The 20022-nt window shown below is 41.0% G+C and overlaps 2 protein-coding genes across 5 annotated transcripts in view; both read left to right on the top strand.

Annotated features, from left to right (window-relative positions):
* The first annotated feature begins 1097 nt into the window (after positions 1–1097).
* Positions 1098–6047, top strand: LOC139546907 (T-box brain protein 1-like). Its single transcript, XM_071355839.1, is given in 7 exon segments — positions 1098–1359; positions 1361–1951; positions 2268–2422; positions 2649–2770; positions 3125–3283; positions 3458–3519; positions 4336–6047. Coding segments are annotated over 7 exon segments (2019 nt in total). The 5' UTR covers positions 1098–1264; the 3' UTR covers positions 5171–6047.
* Positions 6048–10527: 4480 nt separating this feature from the next.
* The window catches only part of LOC139546905 (sodium-driven chloride bicarbonate exchanger-like), a 45661-nt gene continuing 36166 nt past the window's right edge, over positions 10528–20022 (top strand). For 2 of the 4 annotated variants that reach the window (XM_071355833.1, XM_071355835.1), the window contains exons 1-2: positions 10528–10840; positions 15115–15141. In XM_071355833.1, coding sequence (XP_071211934.1) covers positions 10793–10840; positions 15115–15141 — 75 coding nt within the window. In that variant the 5' untranslated portion in view covers positions 10528–10792. Of the gene's footprint in view, positions 10841–11300; positions 11374–15114; positions 15142–15561; positions 15961–20022 lie in introns of those variants that run through there. The other 2 variants (XM_071355836.1, XM_071355834.1) reach the window with 2 other exon arrangements.

The following is a 20022-nucleotide window of genomic DNA, read 5'->3' as shown; positions in this document are numbered from 1 at the left end:
AAATGTGGAGTTTTACCAACCTTGTCAAGCAACACACAGCATCGACTTGGCTCATTCTGGACTACAACATTCATGTTGGATTTTGTCCAATGACCCTGTCACACTGCCACACATCAATGAAGCTCTAATACTGAAAAATAGTCAAGATGACAAGATGAGATCGACCTTTTTCTGCAGAATAGTTCCCTCTAAAGTTAGTCTATATATTTGAGGAATATCAGATTTTTTCCCCCCTGTGCATAATTAATTAGGTCTATAACTGCTAATCAAACAATACAACTCAAAAGAGTCCAATTGTTTAATAATTACAGTGATATCTTATTATATCATTAAACAGAATCGCATGAATTCTTAAGTTTTTACACATTTGTTAGAATTCTGAAATACAAATTGGGTGAAATAACTTCCTTTGGCTCAAGTCCATCGAATTTAAAAATTATTTTCAGAATGTTATTTGATTGGTGATTTTGTTTTTTCATTCTTGCTGATCTTGATGATGTTGTTTTATCTGTCTGGGCACTCGCGTGGAGTGCCCTGATTCAAAACTTTAGACCAGAGTAATAAAATATTTACCTGCCTTGGGACTCATAAACACATCTTCAGATGAACGGCATGATTTCACGCTATATCACAAACATCTTAAAGCATGAAGTGCACTGCCTGTCATTGCCTGTCATTTTTGCTGTGTTAATAATATATTTTTGTTTCCCCGGTAAACATACTTTACCACTCTTACCACATTAATAGGTAAATAACGCACGTTTTCCTTAATAATGTCAAAATCTACAGGGGGAAAACATAATTGTATGTTTCCGGCACGCCCATTTGTATTGCTGTTGGTTTCTACAATCAACATGAGCATGTGGCAATGCACCACAAAGATATGAAATAGTTAACATATAGATGTGATCTACATCACATAAAGTTCTAATTTGATCAAATTAGGACATGATGCTGATTGATTGTCTCTACACGCAAATGGGGTTTATGCACAAATCCATGATGATTATCCCAATTAAGAGTTGTCTTATTAAATTACTGTCTTGAGCTAACCAATAGCAATAGTTGTTTCATTAGCAAGGAAGAGTGTTGAAAAGCAAATCCTTCCTGATTGCAGGATGGTGTCAATTGGCTTATTTGCTCTCTTACTCAAAGTGCCTCAAACCATAGGAAGGCGTTGTTTTCGTTTGCTAGATTAGAGTTATTAGGCGTGGACAAAAGCTTACATATAGTTTGCCTTAATAGCGGTTTGTCATTGAGAGCTATGCAGCTCGAGAATTGCATCTTGCCAGCTAGTGTGCTCTCCAAGAAATGTCTGAATGTGGGCAGTGGCTACCCATGCTCCGTTGGGTCTGAGCTCGCAGGACCATACTATTATATCTGATAGTGACAACCTGGAGAGAAGTTCACCTCTGAAAAAAAATTCCATGGGGATGACGAATCAGTCAGAGGCAGACAATTTTTCCGACTCCAAGGACGCATCAGGGGACGTCCAGAGAGGCAAACTCTCTCCTGATCTCCACGGAGTCTCTGAAATTCGTCATAATTTCGATGGATCTTCAGAAGAAAGGTATATCCTTTCTCAATCTAACCAACCACAGTCAGTCTCAGCAACTCCAAGTGCTATGTTCCCCTATCCGAGTCAACATGGACCAGCGCACCCGGCTTTTTCTATTGGGAGTCCGAGTCGTTATATGGCCCACCATCCAGTCATCACTAATGGAGCGTACAACAGTCTTCTGACCAACAGCTCCCCGCAAGGCTACCCAACCGCGGGTTACCCATACGCGCAACAGTATGGACACACTTATCAAGGAGCGGCGTTCTACCAGTTTTCCTCCGCGCAAGCTGGGCTGGTGCCTGGGAAAGCGCAGGTATATCTGTGCAACAGGGCCCTGTGGCTGAAGTTTCACAGACATCAAACAGAGATGATAATCACTAAACAAGGACGGTAGGTATTCCTCTCCAGTTACATCCTTTTCACCACAAGTCTGGAGGCAAATATTGTGATAATAGCCTAATACGCATATTATTATTATTTTTTTTGGGGGGGGGGGTATGGAAGGTAATTGCAATTGTAATACGTTCAATATATTGGCTATATTCTCAATATAATTGATCATGTTTAATGTATTTTCTTGGATTGTTTCACAAATCATTTCACAATTTGATAGATCACCAAACGTGCTGGTCTGTTACGCATGACACGTCGCCTGATATCACATCAGCGCACAACATTTATATGATTATTCTTTGTATTATTACAGACGGATGTTCCCCTTTTTGAGTTTCAACATTTCTGGTCTCGACCCGACGGCGCACTACAACATATTTGTGGATGTTATTCTTGCTGATCCAAATCACTGGCGATTCCAAGGTGGCAAGTGGGTACCATGTGGCAAAGCGGATACAAATGTGACAGGTACGTTCCTTTAGCCTACATCTCGGTGGAGTATACAGAGAAGATAACGGTTGATAATTAAGATAAACGTAGGCCTTGATTCTGCAATAGCAAGCTAACGCGCAACATTGAACTAATACAACCAAACAAATATATGATCTAATTAATATCATTGAAAATCAATATTTGTATGATATTTTCTAATAGCAGTGCATTTCAATGTATTTAATGTCTTTATTTTCCACAGGAAACAGGGTGTATATGCACCCTGACTCTCCAAACACCGGGGCGCACTGGATGCGCCAAGAAATCTCATTTGGAAAGCTGAAGTTAACGAACAACAAAGGAGGTTCAAACAACACAGGACAGGTCAGCTACGACATTTTCATTTTAGATACAGGCTATAAAACAAAACGTTAAATACTATGACCAGAAACGTTCAAAGACCCTCAACTATTGAGCAACGAGAGTTTGTTGTGCTTACACCTACAGTTACATAATAGTTTGCTTATTATGTTCCCCCCAATAATTGATCATAATCTAAAGTCTAAATAACAATTTTTATAAAATGTGTTATTTTTCTTCAAAACGAATGTCTTATCCTGTCTTCAGTGTTGGTCCTTTAGGCTCTATCAAGAAAATACCATGGCTTATTGACTCCAATTTTAAGTTCGAAATTGACTTTGGTCATTTATGGAATCTCTTCCTTACTTGTACCTCCAGATGGTGGTTCTACAATCCCTTCACAAGTACCAGCCCAGGCTCCATGTAGTGGAGGTCAACGAAGACGGAACCGAGGACTCCAGCCAACCTGGAAGAGTACAGACGTTCACTTTCCCAGAGACACAGTTCATCGCAGTCACAGCTTACCAGAATACCGACGTAAGAAAATCCTTTTGAAAAATCTTATTGACGATAATTCCATTCGTTAAGTATTACAGTATTGTTGCCTATATCCAAAAGGCACATGTCCTTCGGCATATTAGGATTTGGAACGGTAGAAAACAACAAACACCTGTTATTCGTTCAAATCTGCCAATCTTATTTTCTGTGCAGATTACGCAGCTAAAAATCGACCACAATCCATTTGCTAAAGGATTTCGGGACAACTATGACACGTAAGACTATTTGTCAATTACTATTTGTGCTTTTATTCTTTGTGTTTAATCCCGTTTGTTTTGCTTGGTTCTGCCTCTCTCCGATTAGAAATTAAATTAAATGATATAGGTACATTAATTGGAGAGAATCCATTTGAGGCAATTCAAATGATAGAGATCATTTTTGTGTAAATTAAGTGTAGCCTAATCATGCCTCATTCTTTTTTTGCTCATGCTACATTTGAATCTAAAGAAATTTCAATCGCAGGAAAACGTTTAACCAACATTTCTAATACAGCAAGTTTTTGGTTATATTGTGAGATTGTTAGGCTTTTCGTTAGGCTATTGCAAATGAACAAAATAGGCTATTCATGAGAAGCCATATAATATATGATATAGGCCTATCAAATTCTTGGGACGTGCGTTCATTGGGTGCGAGGATTGGTATATAGTCTATGTTGTGTCCACGTTGGCTCTTCAATATCAATAATCTTAAAATGTGATCAGCATCGATAACGAATTAGCCTATCAAGGTTCAAGTTTCCGTTTAATTTGAATGGGAACACATTAATAAGCATATGCCATTTTATAATTTGCAGTAGGCCTCAGTCCACTATAATAACCACATTATGGTGACTTTTTTATCAGGCCACTGGTTAGATGATAATAATTATTTGATGATGTCCCCAAAGAATGTAGGTAGTCCTAGGCCTAGTTCCTTCTGCATTTGTATCAAATTAGCATTTGTGAAAGTTTGTTCCATTCTTGTACATTGGCAGTGACGGCTATTTCTCATGATTCATAATTTGTTTGTATGTTTCTCCCTCATCTTTTCAGTGTCTACACAGGTTGCGACATTGACCGGTTAACGCCATCACCGGGTGACTCGCCTCGCTCTCAGATCATGCCTGGTGCGAGATATGCCATGGCTGGTTCTTTCCTACAGGACCAATTTGTCAGCAGTTATGCCAAATCTCGCTTTCACCCTGGCGTAGGGACTGGTCCTGGCACGGACCGCAGCGTCCCACTTTGTAACAGCTTGCTATCCCCGCAACCAACCGAAGAGCCCACAGTTGCATCCCCGCAGCGATGGTTTGTCACCCCTGCCAATAACCGACTGGACTTTGCCGCCTCGGCATACGATGCCGCCGCGGCTGCTGATTTTGCCGGTAACGCGGCCACCCTGCTGTCATATGCAGCCGCTGGAGTAAAGGCCCTTCCCCTGCCCACTGCAGGGTGCTCAAGCAGACCTCTCGGTTACTATGCCGACCCATCCGGCTGGGGCACACGCACACCACCCCAGTACTGCAGTAAGTCTAGCCCTGTTCTATCCTGCTGGCCCACAAATTCTGTTGGTGGCAGATCAGGCACCTCTAACTACCTGGTTGATGAAGCCGACACCATCCCAACAGAAAGGTCACCCATCGGAGGGTCTGATGAGGCAAAACCAAAAGACTTATCCGAATCCAGCTGGATAGAGACGCCGTCTTCAATCAAGTCGATTGATTCAAGTGATTCTGGTATTTTTGAGCAAGCTAAACGGAGAAGAATTTCACCGTCTGCCACACCGGTTTCGGAAACCCAGTTGAAATCTGAGATGTTGGCGCCAAGAGAGTGTGAGAAACATTGCGCCAAGGACATTGGTTACTACAGTTTCTATCCACACAGTTAAACAACCAGACATCTGCGAAAAAATCCATCTATCTGTAGCCTTATCCAACTAATAATATCCAACGGATAGGCCTATCAGTTGCAATGCACACCCTGTCTTGGACCAACGTTGACGAACGATTTAAAGACGTTGCCTCGTAGCGCATAGGTCTACTAGGCACATTTAGGCGAGATTCTTCCATTTAACAGTATTAGTTTGCTATCTGAAAGGCCTTAATACAGTAGGCTATTTATTTAATTTGAAGATTTTTCACCAACAGCAATTGTCTATTGTAATTATGAAAATAATGTACATAATATTTAACCCTTTAGTGATACTGTGAAATTAATGTAAACTATTGAATTAATTTGTAATATTTCTAAGTATAGACATACTCGTTGGTTGTGTTTTAAAACGCATATCGTAGGCCTAAACTATAAACAAGTGATCTCATACAATGTGTTAGATAACAAAAAAAATAACTATTGCGAGTCTATGATGGCTATGTCGTTGTGTAGCATACTTTTACTGGTAGGAGCGAGATCCGAGTGTATGTAGCCTAATTATTTCTGAACTCATTGTAGTAGGCTACTCTTTGCCTATCATGCTCAATCACAGTGTCAGTACAAAATATCCAGATGTTAGACATTTGAGGACGCAGCCATTTTATCTTACGCAAAATAAGATGGAAATTCATTATAGGTGTGGTAATAAACGTTCTAAATGTTGATATAGTGTACTTTTTACTAGGCTACATTAATAAGGGGAGAAAACAATGTTGTCATTTTTACGTATTTTTCGGACCTTCCATTATTTTTTACAGATTGTGTACTAGTGTATGTGGAAGCTTCTGTATCTGCTGTAATGTGCTTCATTGCAATAAATTATAGAAACGTTGGACCAAGATGCTTTCATCCTTCTAAATCCACTGTAGCCTATGCATGGACCAAACGTGACGTACCCAAAACATTTCCAACATAAATGACCAATTTTTCATAGAATGGCAAAATTCTTGGATTTTGTGGCTAATTACAAGTTACTATAGGTAGGCCTGGAAGTCACGGGCTTAAAACAGCACGGACCATAAAACCAAGTTCGTACAGAAGGGAATGGAGATGCCGGACCACATTCCTGAAAAGGTGCGAAATTATGCGAAAATGCGAGATACGAGCGCATCTCAGTGAACTCAAGGCCATAGATATGAACGAAGTTTTTTTATTCATTGTTTTTTCTACTCAAATGTATATACTGAGAGAGAGAGAGAGAGCGAGGGGGGGGGGGGGGTATCCCGTCTGAAATGGCATCCTAGTGCACTACTTTTGAACAGAGGGGTCAACTCTGCCTGAGAATATTATGGCCTAAGAATATTATGGGGCTAGGCTATGCAAGCCATTCAGGGACGGGCCCAAGTGCGAATTATAGTGACATTCAGTGGTCACATTTTTTTCCACGTGAGTTCATATTACATCATTTTATGGGCTTAATAGTTAGGACATGTATTTTAATGGTAAACATGTTTGACCTTTTATTGTGGTATGAACACAACCAGTCATGATGTTTTCATCTGATTGTCTAACAAATCACTTCAAAAAGTAGGCTACCTGCATACATTTGTCTAATCCAAAATAATTCCAGCATCCAAGCAGTACATCAGCCATTGGATGAATGGAAAGAGACATCTGTTACAAAACACCGAAACTTGTAATGACATTCAGTGATTGTCATTAGAACTACACTCTTGTAGCCTGAATTAATGAATGCGTCTTGCTGACAAATTGATACATTTTTGCACAAAGAAAATTCGGGACACCTGAAAGGGGGCTGAAATAGGGGACGAAAATATAGCTGTGTCTGTCCTGAGCTGGAAACTGTGAGGGCCCAGTTGAAACAAGGCAACAACATTTAACATGTCATTCCCCATACAGAGCCCCCCCCCCCCCCCCCCCCCCAGGACAATTTACATATTGCATGTGACTAACACATTTCAGTTAATTACTATAGCTCCCACCTTGGGCCAATCAGTGTAATTTTGTAAATGCCGGATCTATGGCAAGACCCACCCTCCCACCCAATTGATACAATGTTGCAAGTTTGCTAGCGAAAACTCAAGACAGACAGAGAGAGAGGCAGACAGGCGGGGCAGTGAGATGAATGCAATTGAAACAACCTGAACCAAACGTCACTGGTTTAAACCATGACATAGAGCTGGGGGTGTTCGTTTCATTTGAAATAAGGTTTAATTTTCATATTTACCACTGTATCAGTGCAACATTGCCTTTTAAACAAATTGGAGAATGATTAAATTAGAGACCCCCCTAAAGTTGGACTTTTGTTGCATTTAGGGGAGCTCATGTCTCATTGGGGGGTTCTGAGCCCCCCTCTGTTACTCAGGACCTGTAGGCCTATACAGTTCCACTGACATCTTGTGGCTATCATGTTAAATTGCGTATTTTATTGTTTATTGTCTTTTAGGTAGACAATACAAACATTCACTACCAGTCAACATTGTGGAAAGTAATACTGCATTTGAGAATGCCTTGCATAGCTAAATAGTCTTCATATATCTAAATCATCATGACGTACAGTACCAGTCAAAAGTTTGGACACACCTACTCATTCAATGGTTTTTCTTTATTTTTACTATTTTCTACATTGTAGAATAATAGTGAAGACATCAACACTATGAAATAACACATATGGAATCATGTAGTAACCAAAAAAGTGTTAAACATATCAAAATATATTTTATATTTGAGGTTCTTCAAAGTAGCCACCCTTTGACTTGATGACAGCTTTGCACACTCTTGGCATTCTCTCAACCAGCTTCACCTGGAAGGCTTTTCCAACAGTCTTGAAGGAGTTCCCACATGAGTTGAGCACTTGTTGGCTGCTTTTCCTTCACTCTGCGGTCCAACTCATCCCAAACCATCTCAATTGGGTTGAAGTCGGGTGATTGTGGAGGCCAGGTCATCTGATGCAGCACTCCATCACTCTCCTTCTTGGTCAAATAGCCCTTACACAGCCTGGAGGTGTGTTGGGTCATTGTTCTGTTGAAAAACAAATTATAGTCCCACTAAGTGCAAACCAGATTGGATGGTGTATCCCTGCAGAATGCTGTGGTAGCCATGCTGGTTAAGAGTGCCTTGAATTATAAATAAATCACAGACAGTGTCACCAGCAAAGCACCCCCACACCATCACACCTCCTCCTCCATGCTTCACGGTGGGAATTACACATGCGGAGGTCATCCGTTCACCTACTCTGCGTCTCACAAAGACACGGTGGTTGGAACCAAAAATCTCACATTTGGACTCATCAGACCAAAGGACAGATTTCCACCGGTCTAATGTCCATTCCTCATGTTTCTTGGCCCAAGCAAGTCTCTTCTTCTTATTGGTGTCCTTTAGTAGTTGTTTCTTTGCAGCAATTCGTCCATGAAGACCTGATTCACTCAGTTGATGGTGAGATTTTGATGCATTTATTTTAGCTGCAATTTCTGAGGTTGGTAACTCTACTGAACTTATCCTCTGCAGCAGAGGTAACTCTGGGTCTTCCTTTCCTGTGGCAGTCCTCAAGAGAGCCAGTTTCATCATAGCGCTTGATAATTTTTGCGACTGCACTTGAAGAAACTTGCAAAGTTCTTGACATTCCCGGATTGACTGACATTTCATGTCTCAAAGTAATGATGGACTGTCGTTTCTCTTTGCTTATTTGAGCTGTTCTTGCCATAAAATGGACTTGGTCTTATAGCAAATAGGGCTATCTTCTGTATACCACCCCTACTTGTCACAACACATTGATTAGCTCAAACGCATTAAGAAGTAAAGAAATTCCACAAATTAACTTTTAACAAGGCACACCTGTTCATTGAAATGCATACCAGGTGACTAACTCATGAAGCTGGTTGAGAGAATGCCAAGAGTGTGCAACGCTGTCATCAAGGCAAAGGGTGGCTACTTTGAAGAATCTCAAATATATTTTGATTTGTTTAACACTTTTTTGGTTACTACATGATTCCATACGGGTTATTTCACAGTTTCGATGTCTTCACTATTATTCTACAATGTAGAAAGTAGTAAAGTAGTAAAGTAGAAATTAGTAAAAATAAAGAAAAACCCTGGAATGAGTAGGTGTGTCCAAACTTTTGACTGGTACTGTACGTCATGATGATTTAGATATATGAAGACTATTAAGCTATGCAAGGCATTCTCAAATGCAGTATTACTTTCCACAATCATTAGTGACCAATATTCTGGTCTAAAGGCAAATACTGCTTCAATAGCTGTGTCTCATTGATGCCATTCCATTTGTATACACCAGAGGGCATCAAATACTTTCCCAAAACTATGCTTTATGAGAATGAACAATAGTTCAGATGAATCAGTCAAAACAACATCAATTCTGCCAGTTGACTGAACGATTCTATGACTTGATATATTTTATATGATGAATAGCAGCAGGTATTGTGCCCAGAGGAAAGGAGTGATGATGTTTGAGGTGGATGGTGAGGACATGGGACTGGCACCGGGCATAAGAGATGTGTTGTTTAGACTGGAGCACAGCTGAAACCTAATGGAGGGCTACGTGGGCTCCCCCTTTGATGCTGAGAGTCAAAGGAGAGCTGCTGGCATGCTTTCGAACCAAGGCCAAGTCGGACTCTGAATTTGGATGACGGGATCATTGCCTAGTAATGGTCAGGTGTGACCAGTCTGAGTAGTGTGATGTCCTATCTTGGTAACCTCCAAGGCCTGTCCATGAGATCCTAATCCATTTTGATCCACTCCTAATCTGAGACAGTTTATGAGGATGGGCCCTGATCTCTGTGGTGAGTGAGCGAGTGCACAGGGGGAGCTGCTGGTTGTGAGATGGATAAATGTTCAGAGTTGGACTGTATATGGTCTGTAAGGGCTTGGAGAAGCAACAGTTGTTGTGGGAATAGGGCATGCTGCTGTCTAGAGGAGGGGACTAGGGAAAGTGAGACATTATCATGACCTATGACCTGAGCATTGCATTTGACCAGCCAAGAGGGGGCAGAATATGTTATGTGTAGATGGACTTTTTTCTCAGCCACACATTTACTGCCATGCATTCACATCTATCCTTAATACACTACCCATTACACATTTGAATAAATAAAACGAATACACTTAAAATAAACTTGACTTTTGAAAGACATGGACATTTAAAATGACATTATATGCTCTGGTTTCTAGCCTAGTACTGTAGTTTGAGTCAGAGTTGTGTAAAGTTTGTCTCCTGTGTTGAATCTGTTTTGTTCTTTAGAATTGTAATTTTGTTATCACAAAAAACTTAAATGAGATACGGTAGCCTACCAACATCATCCGTTCAAGAGGTAGCCTACCAACATCATGGGTGAGAGAAGGGCCCCGATAATCTATTCTGCCGCATCACGACAAAGCAGAAGGGATGCTCATGGTTTGTTAGCATGGATATAATATAAGCTGCGCCTCTGTGAGGAATAATTATCTGGCAGGGCTTCACGACTGCTAAACATGTGACCATAGCTTGTCAATTCGTGGTTCTTCTGCACCGCACTTTTCAGACCCGACAGAAATAGTGAAAAGAACAGTTGACTACCACCATTCCATACACACGGATCCATTATTGTTCACGCAACAGAACATGGACATCAAGGACCAAGGAGCTCAAATGGAGCCGCTACTGCCAACGGTAAGGAGCCACTCACCCCCCATCGCACTGCTCTCAGCGGACGTTATTTTCTTTGTGGCGCACATTGACTACATCCCGCGTGCATTTTTATGATCCAGAAATTTTGGCGGTGAAAGTGATTTAGATGATGACAAGTAGCATGTGGAATGTACCACAGCGTCACAGCCGATATCACCACAGACATTGATACAATTAGATAAACAGGAAAGCCGGTATCATTTTTAAAACCTGCTACAGTGGTTATATCAACCACCTGCAGTAGCATAAAATATGCCATATTCTTTTCACACACCAAGCGTTCTAACCTATGCATAACTGTGAAATGCAATTTTGGTCAAGGAAATATTTTGGACAGCTTTGATTGATGTTACGAAGACATTCTATTATAGGCTTCACATTTTTTCATTATAATATCAGTGCATTTAGATAGAGGTCTCTTTTCGTCAATAGTCTGTAGACTCGTGTTATGTAGAATATAATAGAACAGAATTCTTCATTTTCTTCTAGGAGGAAATTCCTTGCACAAGGATTTGGTGAGTCAAACAGGACCAATTATACCACTGGGTTATAAAATATGAATATAAACATATTGCTCATAAATAAATGAGTGAATCTGAATAAAAAAGCGGACTTTCTGTGACTGAAGAGTGTAGCTTACCATTGCAGGCCTATACACATTTCATTAATTTCCTAATTATTGTTAGTAAGTGCTTCTTCTCTGGCAGATGACATTTGATTTTAATTTGGTCAAACCAGTGGTGACCCCATGCACCAAGGTCATGTAGTACTGTATATGAACCCAGGGAAATAGATTGTACTGGATGTTTACACGGACATTCACCGATTCACAGACACATTAGTGCAACCTATGAACTCATAAGCCTGATTGATCTATGAGGTTGCTTAATTATATATTTGTGGATAGTCTCAGGGTGCCTGCCAAGTGCCCTGCTAACGATCAGAGAGCCTTGAGTTAAGTGATCAGACAAGTTGGGTACATCCCAAATGACAGCCTATTCCCTTCACAGTGCACTAATTTTCACCAGGGATCACAGGACCATGGGTGTCTGTAACGAGGCTGAACATTGTATTCAATAATTGCTTGTGGGCAAAGTTATAGCTTGTAGCATATAGCGTATTGCTTATATCTTGCACTGCATAGAACTGGGACAGTATTTGGGTTGGCTGCATTGGTGGGTGATGGGCTTCCTAAGGGAATATCCAGCAACTGCACGGGCCTCTGATGTCAACCTCAGTTTAGCATGTCTGCGAGTGCTTGTGGAATTGCTTAGCATCCGACCGCAAGGCGCTACAGAGGGCAGTGCATACGGCCCAGGACAGGCCGAGCTCCCTGCCCTGCCATTCAGGACCTCTATACCAGGCTGTGTCAGAGGACGGACCTAAAAATTGTCAAAGACTCCAGCCACCCTTTTCATAGACTGTCCGCTCTGCTACCGCACGGCAAACGGTACCGATGCACCTGGAACCAACAGGACCCTGAACAGCTTCTAACCCCAAACCATTAGACTGCTAAGTAGTTAGTTAATTAGTTAACCAAATAGCTACCTGGTCTATCTGCATTGACCCTTTTTGCACAAACTTTTTTTGATTCATCACATACACTGCTGCTTCTGTTTAGTATCTGTCCTGTTGACTAGTCACTTTATTCCTAGTTATATCTACATATCTACCTCACTTACCTTACACATCGACTCGGTACTGGTATATAGCCAAGTTATCGCTACTCATTGTGTATTTATTATTACTTTTATTATTACGTGTTTTACTTTTATATTATTTCTCTATTTTCTTTCTCTCTGCACTGTTGGGAAGGGCCCAAAAGTAAACATCTCCATGGTAGTCTACACCTGTTGTTTACAAAGCATGTGACAAATAATGTTTGATTTGATTTGGAAGGAAGGATGCAATGAACATTTTGCAAACTAGTCCAGATTAAATTAAAAACAAAAATGTTTATGCACTACCGGCATCTGTGCTGCTATAATCACTTCCAGAGAGATTTGTTTTCATTATCCATTTGCTGTTGACAGTAAAGCAGCTTTTTGTATAACCCCCAAAATACAATCCTCTATCTGCATTGACTGGTGTGGTGACTGACAGGTGGATGAATCTGTTCTGATCCTGTGCTTAATACTGTCTTGTACCTATGTTACACCCCCTTAATTAGAGTGGTTGTGAATCAGAATGCTATCTAGGTTGTTGAGAGCCATGTGCAATGATGAGTTATCTCTTCTGCCTACAGCACTATTTTCCTGATTCATCTCTGTGCGCAAAATGTGATTTGATGAGCTAATTTTAAATCACCTCACACACTTATCACACACTTCAATCATCAGTAATTTGATTTAGATTATATTATGTATACTTGATTGTCTGTTGTTCACATAAATTTCAGAAAAATCCACAACAAAAAGAGAGACATAAAACACTTATAAGGAACATACAAACAATTTATGGAAATGACAACTTAAAGGTCCAATGCAGCCTTTAAAAAAATATCTCAAAATCAAATCATTTCTGGGTTACATTTAAATACCGTACTTTAATAGTTTTCCATTACAATGGTCAAAAATAAACAAAAATAGCCTTTTAGCAACAACAAAAACTATTTCTCAAAACTAGGACTGTCTGGTCTGAGTGGGGAGGGATATGTAATCTGAAAGTAGCTGTTATTGGCAGAAAGATTTTGAACTAGCTTTGTTATTGTTCTATATTAACTTACAGTATACCGCCTAGTGATGTCACCAGGCAAACCAAAACTCAACCCATCCAAAACCTGGGCTGCGTTCAGTATGTTTTAACATTCTGGAACATTACATTGAATGGAAACGGTGCTGTACTGAACGACCAGTTGAAAAACTGGGAGGTGTTGGGGGTTGGGGAACACTGTCAGCATGGCCATTTCCCTTTAAATACATCACTCATTGCTTCAAGCCACACCTCGCCATACCCAACAATCAGGAGCAAACGTACCTCAAAGTCAATTAAATAGGCTTTACATTTTTTAGAACGTACAAGAACGTTTTTGGGAAACGTGTTGTTCAGTTCAAACCGTACCGCAGAGTAGCAAACGTTCAAGTGAACTGAACGCACCTCTGCTAATCAGAAGGTCCTGTGTAGATTGTATTTTCAACCAGCAGCTAACATTGATCAAATTCCTTCACACTTTTACAGTGTTAGTTTCATCAGCTGTACAATATGATACAAAACACAGGAAAGACAGCATTTTGACTGCACTGGGCCTGCGTCTTCAAAGGTTTCCTGTAATGAGACCATAATCCTTTTCTACATAACATGTTAGTGGAGTGTAAAGAAATATGCACACACGGCTTCGCTGCATTCATTGCATTCATATATATAAGACTCATATTCAGAGGCATCATCATCATATATATTGGATATTCTTTCATTATGTTCTAGTCCAGTAGTTGCTCCAAGCTATCTATATGCCGGGCTCCCCCTTGGCAAATATTTGGCCTATAGTAATTCACTCGCTGTCCTCAATCCTGCTGAGAAGACCCGGTGGCTCAAACGGATTTGATTGATGAACCACAGGTGAACCATATGGCATACATTTGTGGAGATCTTTGCGTCCAAAAGCCTCTTTGAATACCAGGCTGCATCCCACATTACACCCTATTAGGCTTGGGCGATATACTGTTCATACCGGGGTATTTTGAAATACCGACGGTATGATTTTCAATACCGCGGGGGTTCGTGCTACACCACTACTTATAACCATAAATTAAGTATAACTATAAGAAATCTAAGATGTGTCAAGTAAATTATATCCAGCTCAGGGCTCCAGCTATGCATTTGGTTGGCTAACTTGCTAGCTAAGTGGTTACATGTCAAAGATCAAGCTTCGTGGTTACAGCAGAGATATTCAACCCCCTCCTGGATCAAGATCCCTGTTTTCTAAATGTTTGTTTAATTCGTTTTATAGCGCCCCTTGTGTGCACTTCTGGTAATACCTTATACCCCGGTATGGTACAGAAACGTTGTGACGGTATAAAATCTGGATACCAACCAACCCTACACCCTATTACTTTATAGTGCACTACTTTTGACCAGGGCTCTGCAATATGGATTAGGGAATAGGGTGCCATTTGGGACGCATACGCAAAACTTAAGGAAAGCAGGACAGCTTCTGCCTTGCACAGGTTACTAAGTTGCTTTTGAAGGTGTTAGGTTTCATACCATGGTCTTGCTTGCCTAAAAAAATGCTGATAATGACAATATTGTCTTTTCAGGTGTCAACTCCTGGACGCAGAAGTGTGGTAAGTTAGCCCTCTGATTTACTTTTAAAGTGCTTGAAAATGTTCACCGGTCTCTCTATCAAAGAAAATCCCAGTGTGACTACAATAGAAGGGTTTTAGTTGGCTACATTGGTGAGATGGCTTTCCATCTTTTGTTTTGCCCCATGGCTTACCTGAGCTCCAATCGAGAGAGAGAGAGAGAGAGAGAGAGAGAGAGAGAGAGAGAGAGAGAGAGAGAGAGAGAGAGAGAGAGAGAGAGAGAGAGAGAGAGAGAGAGAGAGAGAGAGAGAGAGAGAGAGAGAGAGAGAGAGAGAGAGAGAGAGAGAGCAAGGTCAGGCCAGAGTGGCTGAGCTGACAGGTCATGCTGCAGATACTGGGAACTCTCCCAGCAGCCCCAGGGGAGGCGCAAGGCGATGCTCTGTGCTCTGCGGTGTGGTATGGAGCATTGCAGCGATGGCAAGCTGCTGCTACAGAGGCTATACACTGAAAGCCATACAAAAGAGGGAAACACAGTGGCTTAGCACCAGCTAGCTCCCTCTTAGATAAGAGGCTGGACACCAGTGATGTCACTGCTGTAATCTCATGCAGGATTGGTGGATAAATGGCTGAATCAACAGAGGCAGCGAGTGGTGCGTTTGTAAGTCGGTTCCTGGCATGTTGAGAGGGTAGATTGCTTAGCCGCGTGTGTGCCTGTCCCGGCAGCAGAGGCACGCTGGTGCTACGGAGCTCAGCTCGGCTCAGCCTCCTCTCTTCGGCTCAGCAGCACTCTTAACTACAAGAGGAAAGGTCATGCATTCTGCTGGAGGCTTGGATCCCAACAGTCGCTTTTATTCTTTAAAGGTATGCCTGTGCTCTGTTTACTCTGTAAAGGTATAACTATGCTCTGTTCTCTGCTCTGTGTTTGGGAGTTTTTTTCAGGTTCTTAAGGTTATCTAAGGTTAAAGGATGTGTGTTTGATGCTGGTGTTTGTTGGTGCTGCTGATAGCCTTTTTGGAAATATCTGTACACCTCAATGTCAAACAGCTTGACTTCAGCATGTATGCAGTAATATGTTCTTTAATGACCTGTTAAAGGGCAAAGTTAACACAAGGACACACTATTTGAATGGCTTTAGTTTAATGGCAGAGTTAACATTGTATGTAAGCGTACAATGTTAACTCTGAGAGATAGGAGGAGGTAGGAGAGCGATACAGTAGAGGACAGGTGGCAGAGAAGAGAGAGGAGAGAGAAAGGAATGAGGGGAGAGCAGAGAGGAGAAAGGAGAGAAGAGAGGAGAGAAGAGTGAGGAATAAGGAAAGAGGAGAGAAGAGAGGGGAGAGAGGAGATGGGAGAGAATAGAGAAGAGAGATGAGAGTGGAGAGTGGAGAGAGGAGAGAGAGAGGAAAGAGCGAAGAGAAGAGAGAGGAGAGTGGAAAGTGGAGAGAGAAGAGAGAGGAGAGAGGGGAACAGAGAGAGGAGAGAGCCTCTCCTGCTGTGTCAGCCATTGATTCCTGGGATGCAGGAAAGGAGATAAGTGCACTCCTGTTTACTCTGCACCAGCAAAGGCAAACGCCTGCTTACCATTTTGTATTACAAAGCCTATAGGGTCTCTGTCCCTTGGATGTCTTTCTTGAGTCTTTGAGATGTGCCAACTTTGTTGGGGAAAAGTGAATGGAAGTTGAACAAAACTGTATTCGCTGTACTATGTAAGTTGTGTTCTATGCCAAGCTGAGCTCATCTGAGCACTGTGTTGTTGTCATCATTATGATGCTGCTGGCCTGGTGCTGATGCTGCCATAGTGACCATTGCCATCTGCAGGGATCAGACCCCTCATCCAATGAAATCACTTTGGCTGCCCCCAGCAATCCTCCAGTCCTCTGCTCTTAAAGATGGCTTTGCTTGGAGCGCACACCACTCAAACAGTGTGAGCTAGGCCAACACTATTCATCATCATCACACTCCCTATTTTCACCACTGTTGTTCAGGACATGCATTGTAGCCTACCGATCTTTGGTCACCTTTTTTCTCTTGTTAGTCATTCCTACAGTATGTCAGGCTTCTATGCACTTATGTCATTCTCATTAGGAGTTTTGGATATAGCTCACCAGGCTAGTCAGAAACCCCACGCTGAGAGGTGTTCTAGATAGGGAAAATAGGTCACAAGCCATTGCTTCTGGAGAACAGTAGATTAACCCTAAGACAGTTTTATACTACTTTAACTCTTTACACGCACAACAACATATGCATTGGCCTACAGGCAGCAAAGAATGCTACACACGACAAAACATAAACACACTTCGGGAAGCAGTAACAGATTACAGTAACAGCTCATTTTAATGTATGCCAATGTAATGTATCGCTAAACAAAATGTACAGTGTTGTACTTTAATCCTGTAGCCCTGCACAGACTTTGATCCCTCTCCAGTGTATTAGCATTCAGATTATCATCCTGGGTCTTGGCCATGGAGTCTGACCCATGTGCCACTGCAGCTGTGGACGGACAGCAGTGTCCTTCTTCATCCAAATAGGCCCTGGTGTCCTAGCTCTGGTCCAGGGCGTTGACGTGCGGCTTGCTGATGCTGAGCCTCCTTCTTCTACAAGAAGGTTCAGCACCAGCAAGCTGTGCGTAAACGTCCTGGACCAGAGCTTCTGATGTCCAAAACAGGTTTCAGTTAAGCATGTGGCAAGACAAACCATAAAGTTAAAGAAATACTGGGCCCTGGTCAAAGGTACTTGATCTGTGCGTTTTTGTCATTACGCTGTCCCTCCACCCATTCACACACATGACATCATCCCACAATGTTTTGTGTGAGAGGGCATAGCCCTGACTGAAGAATCAGAGAATTACAGTACTGCTGTCTTCTAAGCTAAATGTAGCTTTTTGATGCCAGCAAGGTTTTCCCCCACTTTGTTTGGCTTATACCTTAGACAAAAATCGACTTATTTTTGTCACTAAAAAAGTAGATTTCATCTGAGTTTCCGACCATCTTAGTGAACAGCATCAAAATAAAGCTGATTTCATCATTCTTAGTGTACACGTTCTGTACAAGATGCTAATTCTTGGCAATGTTTCTAAATATTTGTACTGCGTACATGGTGCTTTATGTCAAATTCTTCTATTTAAAAATGTCAAGCAATTTCTATGAATGTATTTCAAGTGTATGTAGTATAACTTGTTAATGTCACGTTCCTGACCTGTTTTCTGTTGTTTTGTATGTGTTTGATGGTCAGGGCGTGAGTTTTGGGTGGGCAGTCTATGTTTTCTGTTTCTATGTTGGTTTTGGGTTGCCTGGTATGGCTCTCAATTAGAGGCAGGTGTTTGACGTTTCCTCTGATTGAGAGTCATATTAAGGTAGGTTGTTCTCACTGTTTGTTTGTGGGTGATTGTCTCCTGTGTCAGTGTCTGTATGTTACGCCACACGGGACTGTTCCGGTTTTTGTTTGTTTGTTCGTTTTATGTAGTCTGTTTCCTGGTTCATGCGTTCTTCACGTTGTATGTAAGTTCGGGTCCAGGTCTGTCTACATTCGTTTATTTGTTTTGTAATTATTCTAGTGTTCGTCGTGTTCTTCAGTTTTGTTTATTAAATCATTATGTATTCACAACCCGCTGCAGTTTGGTCGAATCACTACTCCTCCTCTTCGTATGAAGAGGAGGAGGAAGCCCGTTACAGTTAAATTGGCTTCAGTTTATTGAGTACAGTTTTTTTCAATCACTGGTCCAATTTTCACAAGTATGTGGCACATTTTTACAACTCCTAATACAAAACTCAAAACAGAAATTCAAAATGGCTTGTTTCAAAACTCTAAGCACATTTTCAATTGACTAAGTACAACACACAAAATCAGTCACTTTTTCATCTAGAAAATACATGTTTCACATTGCAATATATGTTCATATAAAGTAATTGCCTTTCACAATGCAGTGGTCTCATTACTTTTGATATGATTCTCTTCTCTTTTGTTAAAATACATCTTACCATTAGTTAATCCGATTGCACTTAATTGATGATCACTTAAATGTTTGGTAAACCTATACACACTGCTTTACTAAAATTGCATTGGACAATACAGTACTGTATTACCGTAATATATGCCATTTACGTAGCAGACACCTTTATCCAAAGTGACAACAGTCCACACATTTTGGTATGTGACCCCAGTGGGAATCAAACCCACAAATCTGGTGTTGCTAGTGCCATGCTCTTGTGAACTGAGCCACGTAAGGTACCACTACAATACATAAGCATAAGAAAATACAATACAAGATGACATTACAGGTGGATGATGTACGATTGCCATCCCCATGAGCATACGACCCGCAATTTACACTACTGTAGCATACTACATTTAAAGCTCAATTTTGAAACATGCATCTTATTTTTACCTCATACATCTATTAATTTGACTTCAATTTATGTTGGAAGGTAAAACCAAATCATATATGGATGTGGTTGTAAATACTACAGTACATCAACATTTTCCCTCTGCCAGTGTGCTTCAATAGGACAAAGTGAATAGAGTCTATCTGTAGTGTACAATTATAGTGTAGTGTACAATGCACAGCTGAAATACCTGGGTTGTATATAACAATATTCCAGTCATTATTTCAATTTCATTGATACACTGTAAGCTGATGAATTTCAAGCAGAGAGACAGGCAATATTGTATTAGTAGAAAGGGAGATCTTGTACAATGTTGCACGGGCCAGAAATGGCATACCACACCGTGCTACGTTTTTACAATCGCCAAGTGCTTTACAATACCCCTATTTCTGATGATTTGTACTTTATAAGGATAATTCAACTTTAAAACTGACATATTTCTCAACATGCTCACAACCTGCCGTTAGATACAATTTTAAAAAATGTAAATGGTGCATGTGAAATTATACATTTACATTTACATTTAAGTCATTTAGCAGAC

This window comes from Salvelinus alpinus, chromosome 20 (genome assembly GCF_045679555.1).
Source record: "Salvelinus alpinus chromosome 20, SLU_Salpinus.1, whole genome shotgun sequence".
NCBI classification, from domain to species: Eukaryota; Metazoa; Chordata; class Actinopteri; order Salmoniformes; family Salmonidae; genus Salvelinus; species Salvelinus alpinus.
This window is presented reverse-complemented; position numbering and strand designations above follow the sequence as displayed.